The sequence below is a fragment of the Equus quagga genome, chromosome 10 (assembly GCF_021613505.1).
Source record: "Equus quagga isolate Etosha38 chromosome 10, UCLA_HA_Equagga_1.0, whole genome shotgun sequence".
In the NCBI taxonomy this organism is placed as follows: Eukaryota; Metazoa; Chordata; class Mammalia; order Perissodactyla; family Equidae; genus Equus; species Equus quagga.
This window is the reverse complement of record NC_060276.1, coordinates 118,299,394-118,322,544: the sequence shown is the minus strand read 5'-3', so window position 1 is coordinate 118,322,544 and position 23,151 is coordinate 118,299,394. Positions and strand designations below refer to the sequence as shown.

The 23,151-nt window shown below is 41.8% G+C and overlaps 1 protein-coding gene across 4 annotated transcripts in view; it reads left to right on the top strand.

Moving 5' to 3' along the window:
• The window catches only part of STS (steroid sulfatase), a 175,330-nt gene extending 159,350 nt beyond the window's left edge, over nucleotides 1-15,980 (top strand). For all 4 annotated transcript variants that reach the window (XM_046674064.1, XM_046674065.1, XM_046674066.1 and 1 more), the window contains one exon: nucleotides 12,896-15,980. In XM_046674064.1, the coding sequence (XP_046530020.1) occupies nucleotides 12,896-13,269 (374 nt within the window). In that variant the 3' untranslated portion in view covers nucleotides 13,270-15,980. The remainder of the gene's footprint in view (nucleotides 1-12,895) is intronic.
• The last annotated feature ends 7,171 nt before the right edge of the window (nucleotides 15,981-23,151 follow it).

The window sequence follows — 23,151 nt, the reverse complement described above, 5'->3', positions numbered from 1 at the left end:
CCGAAACTGTAAAGAACAAAGTTCTGTGACTCGGGTGTTTAAAGAAGTATGATATCATGTCCTGAACCTTGCAAAATTGCATTTAAATAAAGCCAAACCCCCAGTTAGAGAAGCCGGAAGGAACATATTGAATCAGGGGCTGGAGAAACATGTTATGTGGGGGAGTAAAGAGAAAAGGGACAGGAAGAGACAGAAAATAGACTAAGTGAGAAAAACAAGACCCAGTTTCTGATAGGCAGCTGTCCCTGAGATAAAACTTGTTCTTAGGCAGACACAAGTGACATTTCCTCTTATACAATCCCTTAAAACCTTTTGCCTTGAACGGGCAACAAAAGAGGAGGAACCACAGGATTTCAGTGCTGGAATCACTCATCTAGCTAAAGGGTCTCAGTAAACCATGGATTTTATGAATCAACTCATTTAGTTTTCAGGTTATATCTGAAACTCAGTGACCTGGTTGCTGATGGTTGGCTATCGATGCTTGCTGTCTTGGCTATCACACATGACTTCCGGGTTCTTATTCAGTATCTCATCTATTCCTTTATTCTGCAAATATTTATTGAGCACCTACTATTTGGCACCTGCTGTGCTAGGATGGGCATCTAGTGAGCAAAGCAGACCAAATTCCCTGCCCTGGGGGACTGACAAAGAGATTAATTTGGGGCACAATGTTTGTGCTTCCATCTTAGACCATTATGTGCTGCGAGCTGTGTGATGGGCTGGGAATGCAGAGATGCGTAAGGAAAGCGTGACTCTCGTCCGTATGGAGTTACCTGTCAACTGAGGAAAACGGAAAGGAAACTAGGACTTGTTGGATGAATCTGCTTAGATCATCTCAGGTCCACCTTGGGAGGAGATTGTCAGTAATCACCTCACTACATCGTGGGACACTTTCCATAACTCTTAGGGATGAGAGCGTTGCCACCTGACCTCAAAATACTTTATTATAAAAGAAAAGAGGAATTTAGTAACAGGCACAGTGTTCTGGAGCAGGTTGATGATTGGTCAGGAATCTCGCCAGCTTGTGGTTAAGCACTTGCTAACCTGAAGTCAGCCATGCTAGGAGTGTTTCTACCACAGCAGTTGGCACATACTGCAATCTGGGCTTCATCCCTCCCTCAGAGAGAGCTGGCCTACCGGCACTTCACTGGTACCAGTAAACTGGAATTGATGGGAAATGTTTTGGGGTTTTTTTTGAAGATTGGCCCTAAGCTAACATCTGTTGCCAATCCTTTTTTTCTTCTTCTTCTTCTTCTCCCCAAAGCACCCCAGTACATACTTGTATATTCCAGTTGCAGGTCCTTCTAGTTCCTCTATGTGGGGCACTGCCTCAGCATGGCTTGATGAGCGGTGCTAGGTCCGCACCCAGGATCCGAACCTGTGAAACCCTGGACCACCGAAACGGAATGCACAAACTTAACTACTTGGCCACGGGGCTGGCCCCGATGGGAAATATTTTTAAGGTCCAATTACCATTTGTCCTGATTAGTTGGAGGCCCAAGTATTACAATTCCAGACTTATTTTCCAAAAACTTAGAGCTAGAATTCTGTTTCCACCCTTTTAAAACATGAATCCCTTTTAACTTTTATACAGTGTCTGCTCTATAATTTAATCATTCTATAATTCTATAGCTATAATATAATAATTCTATAATTTATTTGTCTCAGCAAGTTGAATGGCATAATTTAATTATGATCTGATATCATTATTCCCATTACATTTTAAAAGAACTCACAAAAGCATTATTGTAGCATGGATAACTTCTTGCATTAAAATGGGAATTTTGAGTTAAAATTTAGTGTTCAATGTATTAAAAAGTTTGGCTTTAAGTTTTGACATATGAATCAATGTTATTAAAAATTCAGTGCAATAACAACTTGATTTTATGGATAAACTTTGTCTTAGAAGGCGTAGGTACTTGGCTCTAGGATTCTCTTTCAGATTTTTGAGCTGATGAATATAATCTATAAAATAAATGCTCACGGGGCTGGCCCCGTGGCCGAGTGGTTAAGTTCGTGCGCTCTGCTGCAGGCGGCCCAGTGTTTCGTTGGTTCGAATCCTGGGCGCAGACATGGCACTGCTCATCAGACCACGCTGAGGCAGCGTCCCACATACCACAACTAGAAGGACCCACAACAAAGAATATACATCTATGTACCGGGGGGCATTGGGGAGAAAAAGGAAAAAAATAAAATCTTTAACAAAAAAAAACCCAACAAAACCTTCTGGCCCTAATAGAATGCTGTTACTTATAAAAAATAAAAAAATAAAAAATAAATAAATGCTCACATTAGTGTGAGAGCCCGCAAACCAAAGCTGGTCATACAGAAATCCATGGGGTGGCTGTGGGCATGTTCTGGAAACAATGGAATATAGTACATAATTAATAGTTTAAAGTATTTTCTGCCAACACATATGAAATCTTGACATCATCTAGAAAAAATGTCTCTTTTATTTGAAATTTCATGCTTCTGTGAGGAAATGGGATCTTCAGGAAGTTTTGAAAATGGGGTGAGGAAGAGGTCACTGACATTATTCTTCCCCCTAGAGAAAAATGTGACCATCCTCGTGCTGAACCCACAGGCCTCATAAGTCCTGCTACGTTTTCAAGTCAAGTTTGTTGGAAACTTTTTTTCCTGTGATTTAAAAATGAAAATCGTTTAAAAAGTCACAAGAAGAAACAGTAAGATAATAGAATTCATTCTAAAGAAATGTGTTCATAATCCAACTTTTTAAAAGGTACTTTCTTTCTAAAATAGAGATAAGTAAGATTTAAAATCAAAACAGCATTCCCATGGCAAGTAAAGAGAAATACTTGCTTTGTTCGCTATTTAAAACTTTCATACAATAAAAAATTTAATTTTGCCTCTAAAATACACCTAAGACAAGAGAGAAGGTTCTAATTACAGCTACGTACATCTTATGAGTTAACCAGTGTAAGAACAGCTGTGCTTGGCTTTCATCTTCATTAATAATTTCAGTGGGAATTTGTTGGATGCCCTTTCTTGTCTGATTATTGGAAGTAGGATCTGAAAGCTTGGAAATAAAATATCAAGGGCTGAAGCTGAACTAACGTGAGCTGCAGCATTTTCAAATGAAAGCTGCTAAGAACTTTCCCATAGTTCAGCTTACCTTCAGAAAGACATCCTCTCACCCCACCATAACTTTTGTCGCAATTAAAAACAAGCGTATATTTCAAGGGTACATTTTAAGTCATAGGATTTTTTTTTCCTTTTTGAATACCTCAACCAAGTGCTGCATCCCACAAGCTTTTGGCCTTTCAGGCGTTCACCCAGGAATTCTTCTCAGCCCAGGAGTGCGGGACAACACGTGCACCTGTAATTGTAGCAACACATGGTAATAGTGTCCCAGCGTGCAGGGAATCTGCTTTGGCAGCCTAGGAGAAGGAGTGACATAGGGGGATGGAGAAAGCTTTCCTGAAATCACTAAGTTTTTATTTAATTTATTTAATCACATTATCACTCAGACTCTTCAGTAACGGGCTTAACTTCCCAAACATTCGTTTTCTTTAATGGAAAAAAACTCTCATAAGTGGATTTTGTTTCCTCCACCTTGGTCTAGTAAACATACATTTTCGTAGGGTACTTCATATTACCTTAGACACAGTATTAGACAATTTTTGAAATAGACATCTACTTTACTGCTCAAGTTTTCGTGTCTGACCTAAGACTACATTAATATCATGGATGAAAAAAGTGCCAGCCATGACTTCCATTTATTTGCTACAACGCAACCTTACTTCCTTATAGAGACAAAATAAATCAAAACTAAATTTTCTTCTTTGAATACCAAAAGAAAAAAGTGTTTCTGAATGTTCAAACACTTTTCTTCATTCTTAGCTCAGCACCTAGTTTGTTCTGATCTTGCCATAGGTCGCCACTTCTGCCCTTGTTACCCCTACACACTTGGTTCTACCATTTCATTGGTTTTCTACAATATTTTGCAGATCTCTTTTCTTTGATTTCGACAAGGGGCATATTTCACTGCTCCCAATAGGTCTGCTTATGTCTCTAACCCCCGCCTCACTTACTGCCATCTGCTATCAGACCTGATATTTTCTACAGGGACGTTTTAGTTCCAACCAAGGCATGTTGTATTTAATAATTATTTGTGTCTTCTTCACCTTTGTATCTTCTATACAGAAATGCTTCAGAGGTGGTTGTATACTTTCCCCGTGTTGATCTCTTATTATAGAAATTTGTCATCTTTTTTATGCAACCATTGTATATCTTTTGAAGACATACTTTATAACAATAAACCCTTCCATTTGTTCCATATCTGCTGTTCATCAGACAATCTGCTAAGCACTTTACATTTGATATCTCTTTCAATCCTCATAATTAAAAGAGATTTTGATTATATCAGCATCAGATTTGGCTGTGAATAACATAAAACAAAAAGTAACAGTAGCTTACATCAGTGGGATGTTTATATCTCCATCTCATGAGCAAAGTCTAGAGGTGGATGGTCTGCAAGTCTCAGGGATGCAGACTCCAAGTTCCCCTTCACCACCTGGAGGATGCAGCAGCTTCCTCTTCATCCTGAATGATGATAGTTTCCACCTAGGGAGAGTATGATGGATGAATGGATGGAAAAGATGAGAGGAAAAGGGCGCATGTCAGTTATCTCCTAAGGAAGATGTCCAGACTCTCCCAGTTATATCCCATAGGCTGGAAGTTGGTCACCTGTGCACACCCAGCTTCAAGGGAGACTGGAAAGTGGAGTCTTCATTATGAGTGTCTGTGTGCCCCGCTAACACTTGATGACTGTGAAAGGCTAGGAGAATAGCTAGCGGTCTCTCCCAAGTTATTTCTCTCATTTGTAAATCAGGAAGCAGATGTGTAGGAAGTCACATAATTGGGATACAGTAACAGAGGTGATGGCAGAGTTGGATTTGCACCCAATACTGTCTGCTTTCAGAGTCTACCCCTCCATTAATGGAGACTTCTTTACTTAAGATCATAGGTTCTTTTACTCAGAATCACAAAAACCATTCTTCCCTCTAGCTATCTATGTGGGCATCTCCACGCCTCCATGGGCTGTTTCTGGGATTCATCCATGTCATCAAATTCCCTAAGTACAGTCATGCACAGCATAACGACTTTCTGGTTAACAACGGACCGCATAGACGACGGTGGTCCCATAAGATTACTACCATATAGCCTAGGTGTGTAGTAGGCTATATCATCTAGGTTTGCGTAAGCACACTCTATGACGTTCACACAATGACAAAATCGCCTAATGACATATTTTTCAGAACATACCCCCATTGCTAAGCAATGCATGTCTTTATAGCCTTCCTTGGGGACATCAGCTGTGGTCTTCCCTCAACTGGCTCCCTCCCTGATCCACACCTGCAATCATGTCCATGGCTGCCATCATGTCCATCCTTTATGCCCCTCCATGGACATTCTTTTCTGAAGGTGTGGTGACTTGTGCTTGCCACACTAATTCCTTATGACTGCCCATTTTTCAATGCCAAGAGACACCAAGATAATTCCAAAGTCTCTGACTTCCTCGCTTATTTTTCGGCCATTCCCAGATGTCTGCAAACAGGCTGGATCTCTGTCATGCTCAAGGCTGGGTTGGGCACTGAATGAATTTGGGCAGGGTGCTCTGGATGGTTCCCAAGGAGAGTCAACAGAACACACCAGGCTTCCTGTGTGCACACACTGGCTTTCATGATGACAGCTGGCTTCTTCCCTCTCTTTCAGTCCCTTCCTGCTCATCTAATCATCTCTTTCATTTATTAATTTACCCAACAAATTTTTGTTGACAATCTATTCTATGTCAGACACTAGGTGCTGTGCACTTAATAGACGTGAGAGATACAGTTGTTGCATTCAGAGAGCGAATAACCTAGCAAGAGAAATGGAGTCCACAGAGAGTAATAGACCTTAAGGGCTGAATGTGTGATGAATATTGGCGAGAGGAACAAAGAAACGCTGATAACTTCCGGCTGGGGATCCGGACAGACTCATGGAGGAGGAATTGTTACAGACCTTGAAGGATGGGTGGGATGTCAATATACAGAGGCAAAGAAGGGAACAGGAGTTTAGTGTGCATTGTATACCCACTTTATACCAGATTATACATTTCTGTCCCCCAACATGCAAAACTGAGGCTTATTCAAAGGTGTTGTGTTTTCGGACACTCAGGCATCAATTGGTGGAGCTAAGATTGCTCTAAATCCTGAAGCAGCTGCTCTTAGCCACAGCACTTGGCTGTTTCCTCTTCCTTCTCACTCTTCGTATCTTGCGTTCCAATGCAGCCAACCACAGGAAGCAGGCAGAACTTGATCTGTAATCCGTTATCCCAGTGCTGAATCATGGGAGGCCTGGACTATGGAGAACAGGTGGGAATGAGCCTCAGGAGTAAGAAGAGGACTTGGGCCCACAGTGCTCTGGGATCATGTGTGTGTACTGAGTTGTAAGACCCTGGTGCCCTGGAGCACCTCCATTTGGGGCCACACTGTAAGATCTTTGGGTCTAAGAAAAGAACTGGGGCACTGGTATCGGGTGGCTGGCTGAGGATGGGGCAAGATACGGAATGATGTTTGAGGTGTATCGTGGAAGGGTCACCATGGGCTTACGAACCACAGGATGGATTTTCAGAGGTCAGTTCAGTAGATGACATCAACATTACCGAGGGGGCAAGCCTAGGGTCCCTTGGATGTGGGTCTCTCACACTGGGAAAGCAGAACAGTATTTGAAATTGTTCTTGAAGAACTCCAAGATGGCAATAGGAAACACTGCCAAGACTGAAAACCTAAAATGTCTGTGTATGGCGTATATGATATATACATGGAATCCTCCAAGCATCCAAAATAAATCTTGCCAAGACTAGCAGTTGAACAACATTTATCAAGGGAAGTCTAAATTTGAGTGATATGTTAAGAGCCAGTGTGTTAAAGCCATTTACATTTAGTTGTCCATGTTCTTTAAGAATCTTTAGTGGAAAAAAGATGTCTTTAGATGTGCATTACAGTGGTAACAGATTTAAGAGCAGACGGAAACCAATGTGTTTTTCACTGAGCTTGACTGCAGCTTTATATTCACAGCTAACTCATAGGTGTCTTTACTATGCACCCGGCACTGTTCTGAGAGCTTTACGTTCAGGAACGAGTTGTTAATCCTCAAAGCAGTGCCACGAGGCAGGTACTGTTATTACCCTCACTTAACAGAAGAGGAGACTGGGACACAGACAGGTTAACAGTCATGCCCAGCATCACTCACTAGGAAATCGCAGAGCTGGGATTTGAACCCAAACTGTCAGAGCCTGGAGGTAAATGTGAATGCCAATGAAAAGGGTGGTAGAGGTAAGGCAGATCATCCCAAATAAGCTGCCAAAACACGAAATGCTTCTGAACTCGGAACAAAGAATGTCTACGCACAGAACTGGTCACTGCTACAAACCCCCATGAATACTAACATGAAGTGAGATGTGCTTTGAAAGGTTGGACTGGCATCTGTTGTGCAGAATTAAGCATCTTCTGAATGTATCTGCAGAAGGCGCTTCCGATGCCTCCATGGATGGTGTTGACTGCAGAGTAAAAGGAGCAAAGTCTGGGTGATTTTTTGTACCCCAGGAGAGCTCATCCATTTATCCCTTAAGGACACCCCTTTAAAAACGTTGATCCAAGCCCCTGCCTTCTGGCCAGTGCATTCTCTCTCTCTCTCTGCTTACCCTCTCACATAGCCAGTCTCACATAGTATCATCAGGCTAAGTAAAGACATCATGTCTAACTTTCATAAAGACATCGCTGCCCCTTGGAACGAGGGAGTCCTTGAGCCCCTGCACCCTCTCCGTCCATCATATCTTGCTTGGAAGAGCACAGCAAACGCATTCTCTTGTGTCTCATCCTCATCTATACGTCCATTGTTCTGTGGCACATTTTCTCTCCTTTAAAGCTGGTAATTCATTCACACGGGTTATTGCCAAGTCTTTGAGACTAACGGTGACTGTATATCTCAGTCCGGCTTCTGATCTATTCCATTAAAAGTAAAAATTTGTTTCATTTATAGTTTAACTCTCAGATATTATGTGAGTATGGAGATGCTAAGTTATACTGTGATAACTTTAGCCCTGAAATCTCAGGGGCTTAGCCCAGCAAAGGTTTATTCTCACTCCTGCCTTATACAAGATTTTCTCAACCTGGGCATCGTTGACATTTGGGGCCAGGTAATTCTTTGTGGTTGGGGGCTGGGGGGCTGTCCTGTGCATTGTCGGATGTTTAGCAGCATCCCTGACTTCTACACTCTAGATACCAGGAGTAAGCCCCCGCCCCCAGCTGTGACCACCAAACTTGTCTCCAGACTTTGCCAGATGTCTCATTAATGGTGGGGAGCTGGGTGTCTAGGAGGCAGGGACTCAGCCATTCTGAGTCACTCAGGTACCACACTCACAGAGGCTCCCCCAACTGCAGTGTCACCAGCCAAAGAGATGGCTTTTCTGTACTTTGGCCTGGCAAAGATGTGTCACATTCTGCTCTCATTTGGCAAGAGCTCCTCACGGGACCTCACCTAACTGCAGGGAAGCTGCGAAGTTTGTGGGAGCAGGTGGATTATCTGGGGCCTCCATGGTCTCCAGGACAGAGGGAATCATCTTATTTTTGTAGCATCAAAGTTTTAGGTGGGAAGCACTTTTCTTCAGCCCCCATAGGTTAGAAACAGGGGCCCAAAATGCGCTGTAGCGATGAGCGACGTTCCTGATCATCTGCTGTGGTGCAACATTTATACTTGCACACAAGAAGAATTTTCCCAATTCGGCTCTATTTTCTCTAACACAGTGGTGCTGAGACTTCTGCAGGGCAGCAGTTTGGAAATTCAAGGGGCCTAGAAGGGAGAGTGTCCTGGGGCCTGGATTCTGGGAGCTCTGTTGAGGGCTGCTACTGCTGCCAAATCCAATGTTCGGGATGCAGTGCGAGATTCGTGTCTCATCACCGGAGGCCAGAAGTGCTCAGGGTCCTTGGGATAAAGACAAATGCAGCCGTGAGGACCCCTCCAGGAGGACATTATTAGATTTTAAGGAGTGGAGCGTGTTCCGACTCGAAAAGGTCAGGAGGGAGCATGTACTGGATACTGATACTGATTTTTTTAAATTTTAGGACATAACTAAATTTCAGGTTTGGAGTTCAGCTCCTTTCTTTCCAGAGAAGCAGCAACATTGCCAAGTGGGCTACACATCCTCTCTGTTTTTGTTCTTGAGGACCATGGGTGCTCATTCTTGGGGCTTCTGTGCCGAGTAGCCCCAGAACTGCTTCCTGGGGATGAGTTCCTATAACCTGGAGTAATCAAAGTCCCAACAGCTGTTCCTGTTCTGGGGTCATACACCCCTCGGGTCCACAGGGAGCCCCAGGGAACCCCAAAACCATGGGATTCAGCTTATCTCATAGCTTATGTCCATTTTGATGAAATAGCTCTTTTAGGATTATACCTGGAAGTTGCTGAATCAAGGTCCAGCTTAGGAGTCAAGCTTTTCTCACTTAGATTCTATTTGCCTTTCTGTCAGAGGACTATAAACTTTCTTTCGTGAATTGAATCATATTTTTTTAGTGGTGATTTTACATAAAAATGTTTCACCAGATAGGTAGTGATTTCCACTGCATTTTGTATTACAATGACAAAGCAATGGTCTAACTATGATATGAGAGTGACATCTTTGACCATTAATTGTGACAATTATTTCTCTTAATTTTTTAAACCTCAGTAGAATTATTGTTCTCATCACTACTTAGAATAATTTTTAAAAAATGTTCCATTTTGGGGCTGGCCCGGTGGCACAGCAGTTAAGTGTGCATGTTCCACTTTGGCAGCCCAGGGTTCGCCGATTCGGATCCCGGGTGTGGACGTGGCACCACTTGGCAAGCCATGCTGTGGTAGGCATCCCACATAGAAAGGAGAGGAAGATGGGCATGGATGTTAGCTCAGGGCCAGTCTTCCTCAACAAAAAGAGGAGGATTGGCAATGGATGTTAGCTCAGGGCTAATCTTCCTAGAAAAAAAAAAGTTCCATTTAATTTTCCCTCATTCTTGTTATAAAATTTAAATACTGTTTCTCCAGATCATTGGACCTCAGTTATAAATGAGTTTAAGATCCCTTTGTGATCAAAATATTTATCTGTTACAGAGGTGAGAAAGAAACAATCGTTTTTCAGAGTAGACTGGAATTTTAACAGTGGAGAAAAAATATTTTTTAAAAACCCAACATTTTTCTAGTATATTGAGAAATCCAGGATGAACTACATTGTCAAAAAAATTTGGAAGACGAAACTGAATGTCATCTATTGGGAATATGAGTTGACATGAGTGCCTCCTATTTTATCACATGACTGGGATTTACTCTTTCCCTTTGAAATGACACCTTTGGAGATGTCGATTCCCGGGTTCCTGGTGAATAACAGAACAGAGTCCTGAAGTAAGGACCGTATCTTGTGAACCTATGGGCAATAAAATGTAGTCCCAGTTCTCTCGTTTGATTCAGTCCAAACTGGTTCAAAGAACTACTGCAGAGAATAAGCAATCTATCTTTTTATAAAATGTTTTAAAAATTCAAATTAGAAGATAAAAAGGCAAACACCTGTATGGCATACCAAACAAATCTTCAGGAAAGTTAATTCTTAATTCTTCACGTGTCTGAGCTACACCACTGCTCCTCCTGGGCAGGAATGCCTGAGGTCTCCTGACAGGCCTCTCAGTCAGCCTTCCAGTTCACATCTGGGCAGGACTGAGCTAAGGCAGTAACAGAGTCCACATGCGCAGCTTTCAAAAGCCAAGTGGGAGATACAGGCCCTTCAAATGAATTTGTTCCAGGAGCCTACCCTCTCTTGGGGTGTTAAACACACGGAGACTTGACTCGAATGTCAAGTTCGAAGCACCCTCCAGATTTGCAGCATTCAGAGAAAGAGAAGAGGCTTCCCACACGCCTCTCTCTGTAACAGCCTTGGCCCGGCTGACCCTCACTGAGGATGGGCTCTAAGTGGCTGCAGTGTCACAGAAAAGCCTTCTGAAGGAAATCTGTCATCCCTGGGAGGAAAGGGGAATGAGAGGAGTTGGTATGAAGAATCTTAAGGTAACCTACTTCCTGTTTAAACTCTGCGGCAGGCGGTAACCATGCCCAGGAATTCTTTCTGCAGCCTAACATGTCCGCGTGTCAGCCTGACTTCATTTTTAAAAGGCAGATGTGCTGAATATGTGTACGTTGACACAGACGTTGTATCTTGCCTCTCCCAGCATCGACTAAGCCTCAGATGGAGGCATCCCTTTATGGATGCCCTTTAGGAGAGTCATCTGGAACAGGTCCACATTGCCTGCCCTCTTTTCCAGTTCTTCCCAAAAACACACAGAGAGGCTCGCATTCCCTTGCATAAGCTTGTCTGTGGTCGGGTGCTCTTTGGGGACGGCACAGATACCCATGACAGTTTTTTTACATTGATTCCATTATTTTCTATTTGAACCAGTTGGTCACTAAATACCTATAATTACCTAAGGCACTTTGCCATTATACACGCAAATTATCAAAGCAAATTAAATGTGTGTGATGCTACCTAGTGGGAAAATCTCTACAGTTTTATTTTAAAAAGCTGTAAGGATAACGCAAAAAAGGATGTTCTGCACCTAATTCCAGTTGGTTCATGCACGTGAATTCTCTGTTTTTATCTGCCACCTTTTCATACCCAGGAAGCAGTTTTTAGGCCTCAGTCAGAGGATGTTTGATTAGCAGTTAGCATCTCAGAAAGTCATAATATTGTGGAATAAACAGGAAATCAATTATTTCATAATCATTTGTTTGAAAATCTATTTTTTTCCTAAAAATTTGAATATTTAGGGGTTTAATGGAACACAGAACTTACACTTTAAAAACTGTTTAACCGTCCTACTCTGGGGTCAATGAATTCCCCTAATTTGGAATTTTTAACACCTTTATTAAGGTATAACATACAGACCATAAAATTCCAATTCAGTAATTTTCAGTAAAGGCATAGAGTTCTGGAACTCTAGTCACAATCTAATATGAGAACATTTCCTTCACCCCCAAAGATCTCTGTTACGCATTTCCAGTCCCACCCCATCCTCACTCCCAGACTCACTTAATTCTGGATTTGATACATTTAGGATTTCTCAAAACTAAGAAAGTAAAGTATGAACTGAGGTCCTAGCTTGTTTAAGATTGTTCCTGATGGCTATTTGTGTGGGGGTGTGTGTGTGTGCACATGTGTAGTTTTATCATCTCTCACATACATATTAGCATTGAGCCTACCTTTTCCTTCTGCTTTGTTTTAAACAGAAATACAGGCTACAAGTTTAAAATGTTGAAGTTGGAGTGCAAGAGGTGGCAGAGCTAGGAGCTTAAAATCTGTTAGTCAATATATATTTATTGAGTGTCTGTTCTACATTCCCAAGCTGTAAAGTTTATTAGACTAAAATGACAGTCCTGTTTGAGTTCTGTGCTCAAACAATGAATAGGCTTTTTCCTCTCTCACCAGCACAGCATGGCCTAAGAAATTAGGGATTGGGAAAAGGGAAGAAGGAGGGAGAGAAGAGAGAGAGAGAGAGAGATTCTGAATAAGAAGAAAATGCCATGGTAATAATAAGTCTAAATTTGCATCATGGCAGCTATCACTTAATCAGTTGGGTCTTGTATTCTTGGGCAGATAAACAATAATGCATGGTTTTTGTTTGGGTTTTTTTTCAAGCTATGACTTTTACTCTTTGGAGCCTTAAGCATGAGAAATACATACATTTCATCCACAATTGAATGATCAGTCTTTGCCTTCTTAAAGTACATGACAGCATAATTTCTGTGCATGTTCTCAGTGTGTTGAATATAATGACACTTTCCACATGACACCAACTCCTGTCCTTGTAAACCGCAGGCACGTCCATCTGGAAAGCCTTTTTCTTCACACCCAAGTTCACCCCTGAGGGCGCCAATGGATGCTTTTCCACACACGTGTGTTTCTGTCACGGGGATTACATCACCCACCATCACCCACCTTTACTCTTTGATATTTCCAAAGATCCAAGAGAGAGAAACCCATTAACTCTGACGACCGAGCCCCGGTTCCAGGAAATCCTGGAAGCTATGCAGCAAGCTGCAGATCGCCACACCAAGACCCTGCAAGAGGTCCCCAATCAATTGTCACTGGGAAACATTGTCTGGAAGCCATGGCTTCAGATGTGTTGTTCCTCCTCCGGCCTGTCTTGCCAGTGCGACCAAGAAAAACAAGACAGAACAGTGAGCCATTAGCCATTGTGCGTCTGGGGATGAGACAGACGCTCGGTGCCCGCTCCAGCTCCTTCGTTACAAACGCACACTGGGAGTGGCACTGGGTGAAGCCAGCTCTGTCAGCACCTTAGATCGGGGTCGCTTCTCTATCCTATCAGCTGAAGGCTCAATCAAGAGCCCACAGTTAGCCCATGGGAAAAAATCAAGGTTTGCAGTGTATAGAGAGACAGATGTTAGACTTAGGCCTTCCGAGGCCAGAGTTCTTGGATTCATGTAAATGCTTTAGAGGGGGTTCAAATGAGTACGTCCAACACCAGGGTAGATGGATAGTAGGAAGGTGCAGAAGGTAAGCTGTTCAGCCCTCAGCAAATGTCTGTGATCAGCAGTATAAGGCATCATTTATTCCACAATCTGATGTGAGGCAGTGGACCACATGATTCCCTCAGTGCACCAATAAAAAAGAATAAAATTTAAAAAGTGTTAGTAAATTTTAACGTATGCAACTTTATAATGAAGAAAGGACCATCTTCTTTACCAATAATAGAGGATGGTAAGTTCCAATTTAGTTATTGGAAGGCTATTACTGTTGGTATTATTTAGAACACGTATTAAATACTATTGAAGATATCTGTATTTATATATACACAGTTTATTTCTTTCCTCGAGAAGGTTAAGATATTTATGATATGGAACTAGAAGCTTATCAGTATTTAGGTAAAAACAATAGAAGCTCACAGATAGATTTGTTTGTGCAACAGACTTTTTGTGAAATCCTTCAGGAACAGTAATCCCAAGACAAATCTTACCTGCAGATTTCCAGCCCATAATGTGTAGCATTATACTTGGTTTCTACTGTTTCTCTGATGACTGGAAGTTCTGAACTAAAAGGCCGCTTTGGGGCTGCTACAGTGAAAGGGATCCCTTCCAACGTCATTCAGAATCGTTGGCGTGGAAAGTGTGGTATCTTGTTGGGGGGAGAAGAACCACTCTCAAGCAGTCCATGATCCACACACAGAAGGATGATATCTTTATTTCTTGCAGAATTTAGTGGTGTGAGAACAGTAGTTAATGTAAGTATTTGTGTTGTGTGGTCTTATCCTGTGGCTGAGAAATATCTATGCTTACAATCTGCAATGAGATGCACAGTTTTGTTTTAATTCCAGTTCCCCCACCTCAGTAATTAAGGGACAAGGCACAGCCAGGTCACAGAGGAGATTGGCTGAGAGTGGCATGACTGGAGGGAGGGCCAAAGTCTGAACCACCAGCCCTCCTGAGGAAAGAATTCACCTGCGTGGAGGAGCCTCTTGTCACTCCTTCAGACAGTGTACGTCCTCCAACACTATCATGTAGATTCCTTTAGTGATCCGTCGAGAGGAGCTGCCATCCACCTGCCTACCCATTCATCTCGTCTGTGAATGTGTCTGAGCATCGCGTCTCAGCCCAGCATTCGTTCAATTCCATGAGAGTGCAGACAACTGGGCCCCCTAGACTCCGAGTGGCCGTGTGGAGAGAAGGTGCACTGCATCATAGGCTGTCTGACAGTGGACTCTAATTTCCTCTGTTTCTCCCTGAAGAATTTCCAAGATCCACCAGCATTTCCCCAGTTCCTCTTTAAGATCTGCTAGTTCAGATTTTAATCTTTGTTTTCTTTTTCTTAAAAAGTAGAAGTGATCCCCACCCACACCCCAGGAATGGTTGAACGTTGGAAAGCAGCCAGGATTCTTACTTCTGGTGTGGATTTCTCATTCCAGAAATTGCCCCAAATGTGTCCTATTGTTTTAGGAAATATTCTTGTTAAAGAGTGCACCAGCATGTTAATAATGTATTAGGATTATTGCTGATATTGTTGTGCAAAAACTATTTGAAGCCACTATGAGGAACTTATGTTTTAAGATGATCATGTTTACTCACAATTTAACAGATTCAATGCAAATGGACTTTCAGAAAACACTTGCTGATGTGGGAATGTGTATTGGAGCACTGAATAACTTGAAGTGCTTTTATGGATTATGTGAATACGTATTTATGTATAGAATTCATTGTTTAATCTGTACAAAGTGAACAACAAATGAAGGACAAATACACCTCCAGAGATAAAACAACTTTAAAGTATTTGCTTCAGAACGCCTAAGGTCACCATTATGTTTTAGGGTATTCAAAGATTGATAAAAACAGTAATAACTATTATTATCTTAGATTTCAAACCATTCATCATCTGAAAGTCTTGCTTGGAACATACAACAGTAAATTTGAATTCTTTTGTCCAGGAGTGACCTAAGAAACCTTCTTAAAGGACCTAGTTTCTTTACAAAGCTGTAAGGCATGACTGCTTGCTTTCAAAGCATCCCAGCTGTATGACCTCTTGAGCTGTATGTCCAAGCCTTAGTGGGTCTTGAAGCTTTAAGCAAATTCCTTGAAAAAAAATCTTTATATTCCTAGCATTTCATAGCTGTTACAAGCTAAGCGGTTAGTAACATATACACAGGCATTATTTTACAAGGTCAGTAACGCTGTGTGAAAAGCAAAATCGCAGCATACCTACCAAGGTAATTAAGGATTCAGGAGAGGAAACAGACTTCGGATTGGCTGAAGGACGTATAATGATGAGTAGAGAAACAGGACAAGTATTTGGCCCGTGTCTGATAAATGCTATCTGTAAAGTGAGTGCATCTGGTAAAGTTTTCTTAGAGCCTTGTTCTAATGTTAATGCGAAATTAAAATAAAATTTTCCTTGGCAAATAAAAATTCTGTGCTCTGGTGCCATGCTGTCACATGACTCCATTCACAAAGTGTGCGGAGGGTTTACTGTGTTTTGGGCGTGATGTTAAGCGATGGGAATACAAGTTTCAGTCCAACAAATATTTCTTGAGTCCCCAAGGCTCCAGGGAGGGGCTAAGAAATGCAGAGATGGATGAGAAATAAAATAGCCCCAGACCTCCCTGATTAGAGGGCAGGGTGGGGTCAAATTGCCCATCATGCACAGTGCCTCTGGCCTTCTCAGGGCTCACAAAAAGTAGCTTAATTTCTTTTAAAATCAGAAGAAGAAGTTGAAATGAACATTTGCGGTTGAAGATCATATAAGCGTCTGTACCAGAACAGTCATAAAATAGAATTTTCGTGTGTCTTAATATGTTTTATGTTTTTATGTAATATGTCTTTATCTTAATATCTTTGTAAGGTTTTCCTTCATGGGCCCGTGAAAGTCTTAATAGGCCCTGTGCCAAGTGAAGTGAAGCAGCTGCTTTGCTGTACAAATATATGAAGCAGAGAAGTTTAAAGAGTCTGAATTTTGATGTGAAAAACCTTGTTCTCCCTTCTCTCTTTGACTAAATTCCTTAGGAAAACGGGAACATGGAATAAATGCAGAAGCGGTAAGAAGGAGAAGGAAGCAGTGCCATCGCATTACGACTCAGCTGGGCTCTCACTTGGCCCAGGAAATCTGGATAAAAGTTAAAAGGTGTCCCTAGGGAGGCAGGCAGCCGATGGATAATAGTAGGGAGAGATACACGTGGACAAAAGATGTTGATTTGTAGAAGCTGCTGCCTGGCTTTCAAGCAATACAAAGCTAAGCCTCATTACCTCCTCTTTAGTCCTCAAAGTATGTGACGTGTGATGTAAATGACCAAGTCTCTCTTAAATTGGAGCTTCCTCCAGGACACCTCCAACCTGTCTGGGACGGCATGAGGGTGGGACTGAGCACCCTGGCCATCCTTGGTTTTCTGATACCATGAACCTCTTCTGCGTTGCTAGAGCTGCCTCCAGCGAACATCACTTCATCCCAGTTCTTTGTTTAATGGGCTCTGAATAAAGTGATTGGCATTTACCAATATTTAACAGTGTCAAATATCAGTTACAGGAGCCTTTTCAATTAAAGAAATGTCGACTTTACTAATTAGAATACTAGCAGCTTGAAAACTACCCTTGTGGTCATGCAAAGGAGACATTATCAGGTGGCAATTTGTGAGTTTTCTAAGAACTTAATGGACCTTCCATATAGGAGACCCTGCAATGGTTGCCCTAAACGTGGTTCTCCTCATGAAGTCCAAATCCTCTAAGTGACTTTTCATGATAAGGCTGAGTTTATCTCACCCAGCAAGTACTTCACGTCTTCAGAGAAGCCAGCTCTACAGTGCCTGGGGATGCTTTCCCCAACAGGAAACATCCTCACTTTCATACGAGGTCTGAGAGGAAATTGGCCTCGGTGATTATATGAGGATCTCGGGTTTCAAACTGTATGACCTGTGCTGAGGGTTAGTGGTGATTTTCCTAAAGGCAAAATGTCCAATGAATATGTCTTTGTAAATATGTCCTTTGAATTGCCTATCAAATTTTATCCTGTCTAAATTTAACACAGGGCGTAAAACTAAATACCTAAAGTGCCCTATTTACAAAGATATGGCATATTCCCTAGTGGGCAGGGCCCCTTTGTAACTACTTTTTAAGCAGAAATCGTCTCATGGCTCAAATGTAGTTGCGTCTTGATGGGTACTGGGCAAGATGACATTTTCCACTTCCCTTATAGTTACACTGGGACCATGGGAGACACTCAGGCTGGCCAGGAAGTTTCCCGCACAGCCCTTTTGTGGCCACTGAATGCAGAACATCCAGGTAAGGACTCTCAGAAGGTCCTGAGGAATGGTGATGTCACAGTGGTGATGCGGGAGCCTGGATCCCTGAGTCACCATGTGAGGCAGCTCCAGAGCGCTGCCAGATCAGTAGGTGACTGGCCTGAACAAGGTCTAAATTTGTTAGAAGCCACTGAGACTTGGAGGTTCTTCGTGTGACAGCAGCTGGAGTTAATCACCTCAACCAAAACACTAGGTTGGCCACATTATATAAACCTGACATTTTGTGATAGTTTTTTGGATTGCAGAAAGATTTTTTGATTTACTGATGCTGCTTTAAATAGAAGCCTATGCATTAATTCTTTTTTTTATTTTAATTTTCACTTTATTGTCATAAGAACACTTAACATGAGATCTACCCTCTTAACAGATTTGTAATTGTTTAACCATGGGCACGATGTTTTACAGCGGGTCTTTAGAATTTATTCGTCTTGCATAACTGCAACGTTATACTCATTGATTGCAGCTCTCCACTTCTCCCACCCCTCAGTCCCGGCAACCAGCCATCATTATGCTCTCTGCCTCTATGAGTTTGACTGTTTTCATTACCTCGTATAAGTGAGATCATGCAATATTTGTCCTTTTATGTCTGACTTATTTCACTTACCATAATGTCCCTAAGAGTCATCCACGTTGTTGCATACTGCAGGGTTTCCTTCATTTTTAATATTGAAGGATGGCTATTATTTAAAAAAAACAAAAAAGACAACAAGTGTTGACAAGGATGTGGAGAAGTTGGAACCCTTGTACACTGTTGGTGGGAATGCAAAATGGTGCAGCTGCTATGGAAAACAATAAATTAAAAATAGAACTACCACCAGGGGGCTGGCCCCCTGGCCGAGTGGTTAAGTTCACATGCTCTGCTTTGGTGGCCCAGGGTTCATCGATTCAGATCCTGGGCACGGACCTATGCACCACTCACCAAGCCATGCTGTGGCAGCGTCCCATATAGAAGAACTAGAAGGACTTACGACTAGGACATACGACTATGTACTGTGGATTTAGGGAGAAAAAGAAAAAAGAAAGAAGAGGAAGATTGGCAACAGGTGTTAGCTCAGGCCAATCTTCCTCACCAAAAAAATATATATATAAAAAACAAATAGAACTACCATATGATCCAGCAATCCCGCTTCCAGGTATTTATCCAAAAGAATTGAAATCAGGATGTCAAAGAGATATCTGGACTCCCATGTGCATTGCAGCACTATTTGCCATAGCCAAGGATGTGGAAACCACCTAAATGTTCATCAGGGGATGAATGGAGAAAGGAAATGTGGCATATGCATTAATTCTTTAAAGACTGTCAACTATGTGAAGGCGTGAATGAGATAAACTTAAAGATAAAAATATGTGGTGACTGCCACCAACTGATGGCAGCCCAGAACGGAGACACAGTGATTCTGCCACTGCAGTGCGAGTGAGTGAGGAGGCAGGGCTGGTATACACAACCAACAAGTTAATGATTACTTACATGTTGGGGCTCTTTCTCAAAGTGGAATGTTACATTTTGCTTCATTGATTATATGAGGATAGCAGATTTCAAAAAATATTACGTATGTTGAGAGATGATGGTATTTTTAATGGCAAAATATTCCAATGAATATATTTGTATAAAATATTCTTTGAATTCCCTATAAACTTTATCACTTTTGAAATATTTTTAAAAATATTTCCTGGGCATATGTAAAGGACTCCAGCGAATACAATATTTTAGTTTTGTTGATCAGATTTTAGTCTTAGAAAAAGATCAAAAGACGATGTAATGTTTTTCAGCAAGCTTTGAAATAATACCATGTAACTCATGTTTAATATTTCCAATTAATTCATGAGCTTCTTGCTGCTTGTCCTTTTCTTTAAAAGGCAGGGTTGAAAAGATTCAGTTAATGCAAAGCGTCAGCTCCGTCTTAAAATCTGAGGGATGTTCTGCAGCCAGGTTTGAAAGTAGCATCGTCCAGTGCCTCTCAGTGAAGGCGACAAGTGCCGTACGAAAAGGCTGGGAGAAGTCGGAGTTTCCAATCAGTCAGGAAGGGGCAGGCGTGGCATTTTACCAGGCAAGGGAAATGCCAACTGCTTAGAGAAAGAGGTCTCCGACAGGCCATCCATTAGTATCAAGGAGGCTGTCCCCAGTGATCACATCAGGGGCAGAGATGAAATGAGCTTCTGCAGCACATCCCATGGCACTGAAGGGGAAGCGGAAAACAGTCCCCGGGGCCAGGCGCTTACGTGATAGGCCGGAGTATGGGACCGCATTTGGTTAGACTCGTTCAGCGCAGGCCTGATTCCAAGTGTTCTGTGGCTTCATCTATCTCATCTTCACGCACATCTGTCAGGTAGATGTTATGATTCACATCCTGTTAACAGATGTGGAAACAGGTTCAGAAAACAGGATGTAAATAGGCTGCTTTATGCGTAGATTTGTTAGTGATCTCTTGGTTAAAAAAACAAAACGGTAAATGGATAGATTTTCAACATGTCCTTATATGACTGCACGTGCTGTGTGCTGCACAACTCCAGGGGTGACATTAACACCCTGCAGTGGGAAGAACGCTTCCTAAATTTGTGCCGTGCCCAACCTGTGCTGCCGCATGTAGCAGTATAGGTTAGATTGTGAATTGTATGAGGAGATGGACACATGAGTCATTGCTAGAACTTATTACCTTGATCTGCCAGCAAGGAGCACAAAAGGACACTGTGCGAATTAAATACAGGGGTTGAATCCATGAGCTAGCATATCAGCTTGAGACTTCCAGAGTGGAAGAAGCACTCAGAGTGTACTGATCGTTACAATAGAGTTCAAATTAATGGAGGGTTGATTTGTTGCACTCAGAGGAAAAGGCACACGTTTTTGTGTTTATGTCTTTGTTTACTATTGTGCAGCCATCACCAAGATGTCTGCTAAAGGTTTCCCACTTGCTCCATGGTCCAGGCATGTAGTAGGATGGAACTTCTGAGCTCTAGTGAGCTGTGAGGAGACACGCTCATATTACTTCAGAGCTGGAGCATCAGTCGCCAGTATAAAAATCCCCCAGCACTTTGTCAGCATGGAGAGAAGCTGTTCCCCGGCTGCTCTCAGGGTGAAGAAGCCAGCAGGCAGCGCCCCAGGTAACTCACGGTGAACACAGGGGGAGTGAGAAATAATCCTTTGTTGCTTAAGCGACTGAGATTTGGATGTCGTCACTGCTACACATTCATATTGAGTAACTCATGTCACCACCCTATTTCTGCAAAGGAATAATTATTGAATTTGGCACAAAATTTTTTCTCCCTTAAAGAATTTGTGCTAAGGAATCCTGGAACATTTTGGACCCTGGAATTTTTGAGGCTTACTCAGGTTTAGAACGATATTTTAGATAGTTGGAGGAGAAGATAAATGAGGATGGCTTTAGGCCAGGGTCAAAAAAAAGCCCAACGACAAAGAAAGAAACAAAAATGAATGTCTGGGTTGACTGTGTCTTCAGAACTATACACATCTGCTGACGTTTCCTGAATGCATATTATGGAGGTAAATATCACTTCAGTGGGTAACAGCTCGCGTCACGTGAAAATTTAGCAACCATTCTGCAGTTCAGATCCCTCTGCTTTAACGGTAGCAACAAACCCTGCATTCTAATGCCATGTTCAATATGTTGAAAATGTTGAATCCTGTTTAATTGTATGTGAAGAATTTTTGACACTCTATTTAAAGTAAAAAGAATATATAATAGGAACGATGATGTTTATTTGCATCCTGCTATTAGCACTTTGAATGCAAGTAAACCATCTTTTGACCTTTTATCATCTGAATTGTTTGCCCTTTTTTATTCCCACCCCAATAATGTTTAGTGAATTCGGGTTCTAAAAAATTATATAGTGCTATTATCTTCCATGACAATGTTTTAAAGGGCAACTTGTGTTAGGGAAATATTTAAAGCCATATTGTATAATTTCCATCACGGCAAGGCAGTGTTAAAGATTTTCTGGGACCATAAGTAGTTCCTCTCCTGTGTAGTTGTTTAAATTCAATGGTGATGACAATTAGAACTGTCAAGCAGAAGTGAGACAATGAGCTATGTGTTACAATGGGAGAAGGAGGAGGAAGGCATGAAGAAGAGAAGTGTGCGATGTGGAAGCAAGCTTTAATCCTCCCCATTCTGTTTATGATGCAGTTCTCTTAAAAGATGATAAACTAGAGGAGGGGGAACCAAGTTGCCATCGGTCTCAGGCAGGCAATTACCCAGTCATTGTCCCTCACCAATGGTCTAGATAATGCACAGGAAAGCACTTGACAAATGCTTCTGTCCAAACAACTATTTAGCTCCAGGGCAGACAGAAGAGCCAGAATTTCAGACCTTCACCCCTCACTGTCTCGTGCATCTAAAATGTGCGGTGATCCAGTGTCAGCTCATCACTTACCATGCTTTAAAAATCCATATTTCTCTGCAAAAGATGGTCTCTGTGCATCTCTGCTGCACAGTTTTCTAGAAATACAAGAAATCCCTTCTGAAAATACAGAGATTTGTTCTAGGAAATGACAGTGCTCTTTGGATTATCTTTCAATGAGATCTGGCCACAAGCAGGGTCCCTAACAGCTAGATGGCATGCTGCCCTTTCTGGAAATTAATGGCAATGACAACACTGGTTTTTGCAGCAGCCCAAGCAGCTATGTTAATGAGTACTCTGTGAATGCCATAGATGCTCAGCATCACCCATCCCTTTTGAAATGTTCAATAATAGCAAATAGCATGGAGCTAGCCTTGTCCTCCTCTTTTGTTCTGTGGTACATCTAGACTAACCTCCTTGTCTGGCCTTCTAATTTCTCCTTTTTGCAATATGACCACAGAAATTGGCATTCTATGGGAGGAAAAGGATTTGACCTGGTGAGTTAATGTTACCCTAAGTCAGTAATTTTGAGAATGTAATTTCAACATAAAATAATTCAATTTCCGTAACATAAGAAATTCCAGTGCCTGAGAAGAGAGGATGGCGAAGATAGTGATAGCTGAATTTTAAGGCATCATTGTGATTAAAGCAATTATTTTATATAATACATTTGAATTATCCTAGTAAGAGAGGATTACCCAGTTAGAAAATGTTTTCGGTGGTACAATATTAAGACCCATTTTGAATATCTCTTTCCTACTGTTTTAATTGCAGTTTGTAAGGACAAGAGCAAACTGAAATAGCACTCTAAACCATTTATGTTTGGCCGGTGAATATTTTCCTGAACCATAAAATATGAATTTGCCAATGTAGAGAGTTACTCATATTTCCCTGGATTTTCTTGGATCTTGGCAGAGAA